This window comes from the organism of the source record quoted next, assembly GCF_019968985.1.
Source record: "MAG: Porospora cf. gigantea B chromosome Unknown PgB_NODE_1062_length_8163_cov_123.102, whole genome shotgun sequence".
Taxonomy (NCBI): Eukaryota; Apicomplexa; class Conoidasida; order Eugregarinorida; family Porosporidae; genus Porospora; species Porospora cf. gigantea B.
Genome location: NW_027178499.1, coordinates 1 through 8,163, shown reverse-complemented (window position 1 = coordinate 8,163; position 8,163 = coordinate 1). Strand labels below are relative to the sequence as shown.

Below are 8,163 nucleotides of genomic sequence, written 5' to 3'. Positions count from 1 at the left end.
AGATTGAGGAAGTTAAGTTAGCAGGGGACTTCGTCCTCCGCCTGTCAACCACCTATATTACGCCACTGGTGCACAATTGCACCATTCCACGTATTAGCCTATATTACGGAACGAAATTAAAACTAGTTTGGAAAACCGAGACAAAACACGTAAAATTCGGAAGTACGTAACTTTGGACGTTCAAACGCAGTGGGAATCGTGTATAGTTTGGCGTCCTACTGGCTTGACAGCGAGGTCCCGAACGTAAACATCCTCTTTCATGATGACACGGATCACGAGTTCTTGGTAGAGACCGACCGCCGCTTTGAGGAGGACTACGAACTCTTGGACACCGTTCTGGGGGTGGGTATGAATGGTCCGGTGCGTATCGCACGTAACAAGAAAACCGGCGTCGAGGCCGCCACCAAGTTCCTCATGAAGTCCGTCGCCAATGGAAATGAGGAATCCGTGGGGTCTGAATCGCCTTCACACAGCTCAAACTCTTCCGACAAGAGGCCGGCGTCTATCTCCGACTCGACCACCCCAACGTGGCGAAGTTAATAACTGTGTATGAGGGCCGACGTAAGCTTGTGCTTGTGATGGAGAAGTGCTTGGGAGGCGAGCTCCATTCCTGGGTGCACACTGCGTACGCAGGCGGCAAAAGCATCTCGGAGGACACCGTCGTGTCTATTGCGTTGCAGATGTGCTCCGCTCTGGCCTACTTGCACTCTCATCACGTTGTTCATCGGGACATTAAACTCGAGAACTTTTTAATAGAGCGACCATTGAAGGACGACGCTGCCGACGTTCGTCCTCGAATCAAGCTCATAGATTTCGGGCTAGCTCGCTATTGGAGGCCCACTGATGGCTCCATGGCCCGCCAGTGCGGGTCCCTTTCGCATATTGCACCGGAGTTGCTAAACGGCGAGGGTTATGGAATAAAGGTGGACATGTGGGCCTTGGGAACCTGTGTGTACGGCATGCTATGTGGAGTGCCGCCTTTTTTTGGCTCGACGAGAGAGGCGTTGGAGAAGAAGATTCGAACGGGTGCATTTGCGGCCATGACGGGCACACGATGGAATCGGGTCTCACCTCAATGCAAAGATTTTATCAAGCGGCTTCTAACGGTGGATCCCGACGATAGAATGGCTGCCCAAGAAGCATTGAAACACCCATGGTTCCTGAATGCTCGACCCTCGATGCCGAGGGTAATCTCGCTTCCCAGGCTGGCGGCACCGACTCGCGTGCCGGGCAGACTCTCTGGGTCGATGTCCGGGCTGGGTTTGATGGGACAAGGGCGTATGAGTGGGTCTCCATCCTTCCATAGCCTCAGAAAGGCAAGTCCAAGGAGTTCACCCAATTTGGTGTCATTCGCAATTAAGACGTTCCTGAATGCGGATGCGGCGGACCGAGCGTTAAGGCGACTCTTCGCTTGCTTTTTAACCACGAAGGAGATCGACGAGGACATCATCTCATTGTTCAACGGTTTCGACATCGACCACGATGGAATCATCAACCAGAAGAACTGGATGGAGGCATCCAAGCAGTTCGTCCCAGAACTCACCTCGAAGCAAATGCAACGATGTTTTGACACGATGCTCGAGACATTCAACTTGGTGGCCTCCGTAACCAATCACCAAAGACGGCTACCAGTGGAATCCCCGTCGGAGCTCACGGATGACGCGCATGGAGCTCCACGTAAGGTCGTGGGAGGGGATATGACTCAGCGTTCGAGTCCATGAAATTCGTATCGCCGCTGGAATACGAGGTGTCGTTCTCTGAGTTTATATCTCCCTTCGTACCGCATATCATTGCTCACTTGGATTGTGCTGATGAGGAGGCGGACCGAGCAACAACGCGAAGCCTGTGCCGAGAGGTCTTCGATCGTCTATCCGGAGGACTTAACACTTTGAGGATAGATGGCAACGACCACTTTGTAATCCGATCTCTGTGTCGGTTCCAGAAGGAGACAGGTCCAATGCTGGAGTTTGAGGACTTCTATGAGGGCGTCCTTCACGATTTCCACTCCTTGCACTCTCTGTAGACTTTGCTGCTTTGTTCGCGTCTAACGTTCCACGCAAACTGGTTAGGTCACGAGTCACAGGCAGCATAGAGATCAGATCATCTTCTTAGCATCACCTTCTTCCGAGGTTGGTCCTGTGAGTCTAGCCCGTCAAGAAAATCGAGATCAGCCGCGTTTGACCGGCGAGAAGGAGGCGTCGCCTTCTTCTTTGGTGACCTCATGCGAGATTTTGCCGAAATCTTAGGAAGGGCCACAACTTCCTCCTCGCTGGAATCGGGACACAACACGTCCGTGGGCGGCTTCTCCTTGGCCGCACCACGCGCGACCACAGTAGTCACGCCAGCTTCGGAGCGAATGCGCTCTGTGGCGGCCGATATTCGGTTGCGGATGCTCTCTGCGTCGAGGGCTGCAGTCTGGATCTCCTCTAGCATTTCCTTCCGCAACCGGTTGACTGCGTTTTCAATGGTCGTTCCAATGCTATGGGTCATCTCCTGGTAAACGTACTCTTGTACGGCTTCGTTAAGGAAGTGCTCCGGCAACACAGAGAGCTTTCCGTCGCCAAGGGTAGAGTAAATTAAGTTTGTCATCTCGTTTCTCGTGTCTTCGGGGTCGATCACGGACTGCAGAGACAGGGTTGGCAGGTCGGTGGCTTTCTTCGGACTGTGTGTCAAGGGATATGCCATCTCACGCGGTCTTCTTTCTGCGAACGAAGAGGAGAATATCGTCCGCATTTGCCACCTTCCCAACGAATTGCTGTCCAAAGCGCAGACTCGCCAACGTTGGGCACTCCTCCTGACCATCAGTAGTGTTCGTGTCCACACGCAAGCGTATGAGCGGCGCACACGTCTCGACGATTGGGGGCTCCCAATCCTCAGACGTTCGAAAAAGCTCCCGAAGTTGCTGCTTCTCTTCACGTAAGTGGACGTTGCGGGAGGCCACCAGACTCTCGGCCTCCTCCATCAGCGCCTCGACGCGAGCTACGAGGAAGTCGTGGATTGCGCTCTCGTCGTGCCACGAGTCTTCAGGCAGCGTCTCTGATATACATACGTCCTCGAATAGAAACGGACGAGAAGGCAACCTTATCGGAACACTCCGAAATTCGGAACCGACAATCTCAACGATACAGAAGTATTTGTCACCAGACTCTCCTTTGGAAAATGACGTCACCACAGAGGCACCAGGCTGGATTACGTTGAAATGTTCTGTGCGGCGAGGCTCGACCTGGCAATCATGCTCATGTCCCCAAATGACAAGATCCATGAATGACGGTAGCATGGACTCTGGGATACTCGACTTAGCCAAAGCACCGCCTTTACACCGGTTCTGGTGAAAGAGCAGGAGTTTAAACGACCCCGGAGAGTCCTTGAATGATACCTGCGTCTCGAATCGGAAGGGATCTCACGTTTTCGCTTTGCAACGCGCGGTGAAGCCGCTCGTCTCGAATGTTTCCGAGACCGTAGAGCGCCAGCTGACTCGACCCTTTCCTCAACACCAAGGGCTCTACCTCCACCTTCTCGACGGAATCAACTTTTCCCAGATAGTTCACTAATTGGGCTGACTGCATGTATGTGACGACAACTTCCCACATCTAGAAGGTCAAGCGGAGCTACCTGTAAGTCCTGCTCCTCACTGGGGTCGTCGTGGTTCCCATGGATCACGAAGACAGGAAGGGCTACATTGACGTCTAGCGATTCAAAGTTCGGCCGTCTCTGGCGGAGTAACTGCCGTCCTTCAACCACTTCGAAGTTGATGTCATCGTCTCCTAAACAGTTGCGCTTTAGAAGCTCCATACTTTTGTAGAGTGTGGCTTTGCTGGGCTTCGTCTGGTCATATAGGTCACCGGCATGGACACAGAGGTCACACTCCAACCGACGTCCCATCCTTAGCATGTAGTCCAGCATCTCGAAGGAGTCATCTCTACGCTGCGGGTCGCCGTCTCTGTAACCGAGGTGGGAGTCTGTCACCACCAATACACGGAAGGAGTCCATGAATTAGTTCTTTTGAACAGATGCATTGAAATAAACATCGCCAGAGATGTTCATACCACAGACAGTTTGGCGCTTTCGACAGTCGGGGACAAAACTACACACATTTTCTATGAACAACACCTGGGCCCGCCTCTTGGTACTCACTGTGCGTGATCCACATTGGTGCAAATGTGGACAGGGAGGCTACAATGGAACCTCCGATCCAGACTGAGAACTTCCTCTCTGGAGGAGCCACAATTCTAACGGGCACGGAAGTGGGAGCGAGTGAACACACTTCCTTGTTCATCCTTTCTCCGATGCCGTCGTACATCGTCGTGCCGCCAGAGAGCACGATATTTCCATAGAGGCTTCTGCGGATGTCCATGTCGCACTTCATAATCGAGTTGAACGTTAGCATGTGCAACCCCTTAGCCTCCACCCCCAAGAACGCCGGCCTGAATAAGGCCTCAGGACATACAAAGCGTTCCTTGCCGATTGAGATCACGTTGCCATCGGGGAGCTGATATGTTTTATCTATCTCGTCAGTTGCGTCTGCTTTAAGAACTTCGTTCTCATAATCCAATGCTAGATAGCAAAGCGTCTCCTTGATGTCACGAACAATTTCCTTCTCGGCCGAAGTACTGAAGGCATGGCCGCGGTGGTGGAGGCACGTAACCATGAAATCTGTCAGGTCACGGCCAGCCACGTCAATTCGCATCACGGCGTGAGGAATAGCGAAGCCTTCATAGATGGGAACGGTATGCGAGACACCGTCTCCGCTGTCCAAGACGATTCCGGTAGTGCGACCGGAGGAGTACAGAGACAACACAGCCTGGATCTGCACATAGGTGGCAGGGCACCCGAAAGTCTCGAACATCATCTGGACCATCCTCTCCCTATTGGACTTAGGATTCAGAGGGGCCTCAGTCAGTAGCACAGGATGCTCTTCAGGGGAAACCCTCAGCTCATTAAAAAACGTATGGTTCCAGATCTTCTCCATGTCGTCCCAAGATGTGATGATGCCGTGAGCAATAGGGTAGGTCAACGATAAAATTCCCCTCTTGGCCTGTGCCTCGTCTCCAACGTAGGAGTCCTTCTGGTCCATACCAACCATAATGCCTCGATGCTTTGGACGGCCAACGATACAAGGAAATACGTGTGAAGGTGCATCCTCTCCTGATAGTCCGCTTTTCACCATGCCTGAGCCATTATCCACTACCACCGGAATGGCATCTTCGAAGTCACTCATCAATCTCCATTTTGGTCAATAGCACAGTATTCATCATGAGTGGTCCCACAAACCCAACGTCCGCATTTTTCATGGGTGTCGGTCGCTTCGCTGCTTCAATGAAGTCCGCATTTTGAGATGGATTCAACTCGCTGGATCGAGCTCTGTGAGGCTCGAGGTGATGTGGCTGTTAAACCGGAGTTCATCAAGAACCTGTGAGGTCTGACGCTGCCATACACAGCGAAAGCTACCAACCGTGGATCCAGCTCACAGGAGCGAAGGTTGAGCCTCCCTCTAAGCGACACAAGGCTGCTACTGGACAAAATCGTAATCGTCAAGCAAACATCCGCCATATCAAAGAGGCTCAGGCCTCCCAGATCTGCTCTGGTCTTGCCAGGACGGGAGAGTGCAGCAAGGAGAACTGCCCTTACTCCCACGACTTGAAAGAGCGGAGGCGGTTGCTTGGGAGTGCTCCAGCTGAGGTGCCATTCTTGGGACCGCGATGTCCTAACTTCGTCGAGAGAGGTGTGTGCAGAGAAGGCGTCAATTGCATTTTCGGTTTGTCTCACACAGATGAAGATGGATTCAACATCACGCAAGCTGGACGTCGCGTAACCCCTTTAGACCTGGAGGCCCTTCGAAAGGAGCAGATCAACAATATCGAGCAGGAAATAACCCAGCGTCTTCGAAAAAACAAGTACGACTGGAGCTTGGCAAAAGGTGTCGTGACAACTGTGAACTCATTCGTGGACTCTAGAGGCTCGGACGAGCCCACACCCCCCAAGACCCTATCCCTAGCGAATAAGCTTGTGTTGGCCCCGCTGACTACCGTGGGTAATTTGCCTTTCCGGAGGCTCTGTGTAGGCTTCGGGGCGGACGTGACGGTATCGGAGATGATTCTGGCAAAGGCGCTGACTCGCGGGTCTCTGAGTGACATGTCCCTGCTGAAACGACATCCTTGCGAGAAGGTGTTCGGAGTGCAGTTGGCGGGTGGAAATGCTGAAGAATTCGCCAAGGCCACCCAATTTCTCAAAGAGAACGCGACAATGGACTTCATAGACATCAATGCTGGGTGTCCTCTTGACGCACTGAATCGCACGGGGGCCGGCGCGGCTCTGCTCACCAGGCCCGCACGCCTGGAGCGCGTAGTGAGATCAGTGGTCTCGATAAGCCCTGTTCCGGTTACGATTAAGATGCGGAATGGATTCGATGATTTGAAAGTTTCGTTTGGAGAAGAAGGTTGCCAATATGTGGCCAAATCACTACAAGCCAGACTTTGCAGCTGGGGGGTCTCGGCCATATTCCATCACGGCCGAACAGCAAAACAGCGTTACACGCGCCAATGCGATTGGCCCTACCTTCACCATTGTGCCCTGACGATACCATCCTCCGTCGACTATGTGGCGAACGGGGACCTCCTCAACCTGCACGAATATGAGCGGGAGAAGGACGAAGCTATTCAAGGCCACATGATAGGAAGGGGCGCTCTCATCAAGCCCTGGATATTTCAAGAGCTGAAACAGGGCAAGGTGTGGGATATTTCTGCAACAGAACGGTTTGACGTCTTGAAGGATTACTGCAAATTCGGACTTGACCACTGGGGTTATGATAAGAAGGGTATTCAAACGACGCGACGTTTCCTGTTGGAATGGCTGTCCTTTGCCAACAGGTATGTGCCCGTGGGAATTTTAGAGACTCATGAAGCGGGGCCAATTAACAAACGCCCACCTCCTATCTGTGGTCGATCAGAACTTGAGGAGCTGATGGCTTCGCCATGCAGTAACGACTGGGTGAAGCTCAGTGAACGGCTGCTGGGGCGAGTGGAAGACGGGTTCACCTTCCTTCCTAAGCACAAGAGTCATGGTTGCCCAACCGAGGAATCGTTATAATTTCTGTTGGTGTACTCAAATGCCGGCTGCCATTAGATCCATGAAGTCACGCTTCCATATCTTTCCATCTCCAGTGCTGGCTACCTCAGCAAAAATGTTGTCCAACTCCTCCTCAGAGTACCTGTAGTCAGTAGTATTCAGGGCCAGGCGCAGAGTGGCGACGTCGATGAACCCTTCACATTGAGTGTCAAACTTCTGGAAGACCTCTTCACATCTCCTCTTGTAGAGCTCCGAGCGTTTGGTTTCCTTGGTGTCCGTGACCGCAGCAAGGAAGGCGTCGTAGCTAATGCGACCCTCGCCTGTGGAATCCAACGATCGTACAATGCGCTTCACATCCTGCTTGGTCACACTCAACCCCTTATGACACATCACATGGTGGAGTTCATCAGTGCAGATCAAGCCATCGTGATCCCGATCCAAAGCTACGAAAGCACGTTTCCAACTTTTCAGATCCTTGTCAGAGAGCTGCACGGCCAACAACAGCAAGAAAGCCTGACGTAGTTTCTGGTCTTTCGACCGCTTCTCCCAGTCCTTCAAGTTCTCCAGCACACTCGTCGTCACCTTTGACATACCACACCGTTGGTCGTCTGCTATCTGCAACCAAGGCTCTGTCAGCAGGACCTCCGCATCAGGCCGCCTGCTGGGATCCTTTCTCAGCATTCTCTTCACCATACTCTTCACCTCTCGGGGATGGATTGACCACTCCTCCGGCTCGTAACGGGGTTCCTCACTTAAGATCCGGTTCTTCACGTCCCTCTCGGTGTCACCTGCCAGGTGGAAGGGGTGTCGTCCAGTGCACAGGAGATACAGGATAATTCCGAGAGAGAAAACGTCGCACTTCTGATCGTAATCGCCTTTGATGATCTCAGGAGCCATATAGTTAGCCGTTCCCACTTCGCACATTGGAGGCTGCTCTTTAATCACGTTCTTGTTTATCTTAGGCGCTATGTTCGCCATAAGTATACTCATGGCTGGCCTAACGAGAGTATCGGGGTTGACCTGCTTCAACAGCTCATCCTGGCGGCAGGCCAGGCCAAAATCAATGATCTTCAGGTCGCTGTAGACGTCCTCACTCAC

At 52.6% G+C, this 8,163-nt stretch overlaps 5 protein-coding genes across 11 annotated transcripts; 2 read left to right on the top strand and 3 right to left on the bottom strand.

Annotated features, from left to right (window-relative positions):
- Nucleotides 1-348: 348 nt before the first annotated feature.
- KVP17_000620 (uncharacterized protein) lies at nt 349-2,023 on the top strand (the record flags this gene model as incomplete). Of its 2 annotated transcripts, XM_068515299.1 has the most annotated exons (3): nt 349-447; nt 474-1,677; nt 1,707-2,023. In XM_068515299.1, 3 exons carry the CDS (start codon nt 349-351, stop codon nt 2,021-2,023), a joined length of 1,620 nt encoding a protein of 539 aa, XP_068379711.1. The 2 variants fall into 2 exon arrangements, with proteins under 2 accessions (XP_068379711.1, XP_068379710.1); XM_068515298.1 differs by lacking the exon at nt 349-447 and having other exon boundaries at nt 579-1,677.
- A 77-nt stretch (nt 2,024-2,100) lies between these two features.
- KVP17_000619 (uncharacterized protein) lies at nt 2,101-3,990 on the bottom strand (the record flags this gene model as incomplete). 4 transcript variants are annotated; one of them, XM_068515295.1, is made up of 4 exons in its annotated part: nt 2,101-2,662; nt 2,691-3,376; nt 3,405-3,560; nt 3,589-3,990. In XM_068515295.1, 4 exons carry the CDS (start codon nt 3,988-3,990, stop codon nt 2,101-2,103), a joined length of 1,806 nt encoding a protein of 601 aa, XP_068379707.1. The 4 variants fall into 4 exon arrangements, with proteins under 4 accessions (XP_068379707.1, XP_068379706.1, XP_068379708.1 ...); XM_068515294.1 differs by lacking the exons at nt 2,691-3,376; nt 3,405-3,560; nt 3,589-3,990 and having other exon boundaries at nt 2,101-2,685; XM_068515296.1 differs by lacking the exons at nt 2,101-2,662; nt 3,405-3,560; nt 3,589-3,990 and having other exon boundaries at nt 2,687-3,262.
- A 94-nt stretch (nt 3,991-4,084) lies between these two features.
- Nucleotides 4,085-5,218, bottom strand: KVP17_000618 (uncharacterized protein; the record flags this gene model as incomplete). The annotated part of the gene is made up of 1 exon (XM_068515292.1): nt 4,085-5,218. The coding sequence occupies one exon, from the start codon at nt 5,216-5,218 to the stop codon at nt 4,085-4,087; it is 1,134 nt and encodes a 377-aa protein (XP_068379705.1).
- Nucleotides 5,219-5,335: 117 nt separating this feature from the next.
- KVP17_000622 (uncharacterized protein) lies at nt 5,336-7,086 on the top strand (the record flags this gene model as incomplete). 2 transcript variants are annotated; one of them, XM_068515302.1, is made up of 2 exons in its annotated part: nt 5,336-5,412; nt 5,439-7,086. In XM_068515302.1, the coding sequence occupies 2 exons, from the start codon at nt 5,336-5,338 to the stop codon at nt 7,084-7,086; spliced, it is 1,725 nt and encodes a 574-aa protein (XP_068379714.1).
- Nucleotides 7,087-7,101: 15 nt separating this feature from the next.
- KVP17_000621 (uncharacterized protein) lies at nt 7,102-8,163 on the bottom strand (the record flags this gene model as incomplete). 2 transcript variants are annotated; one of them, XM_068515300.1, is made up of 1 exon in its annotated part: nt 7,102-8,163. In XM_068515300.1, a coding segment is annotated over one exon (1,062 nt), but the record flags the coding sequence as incomplete, so codon positions are not given. The 2 variants fall into 2 exon arrangements, with proteins under 2 accessions (XP_068379712.1, XP_068379713.1); XM_068515301.1 differs by having other exon boundaries at nt 7,102-8,043.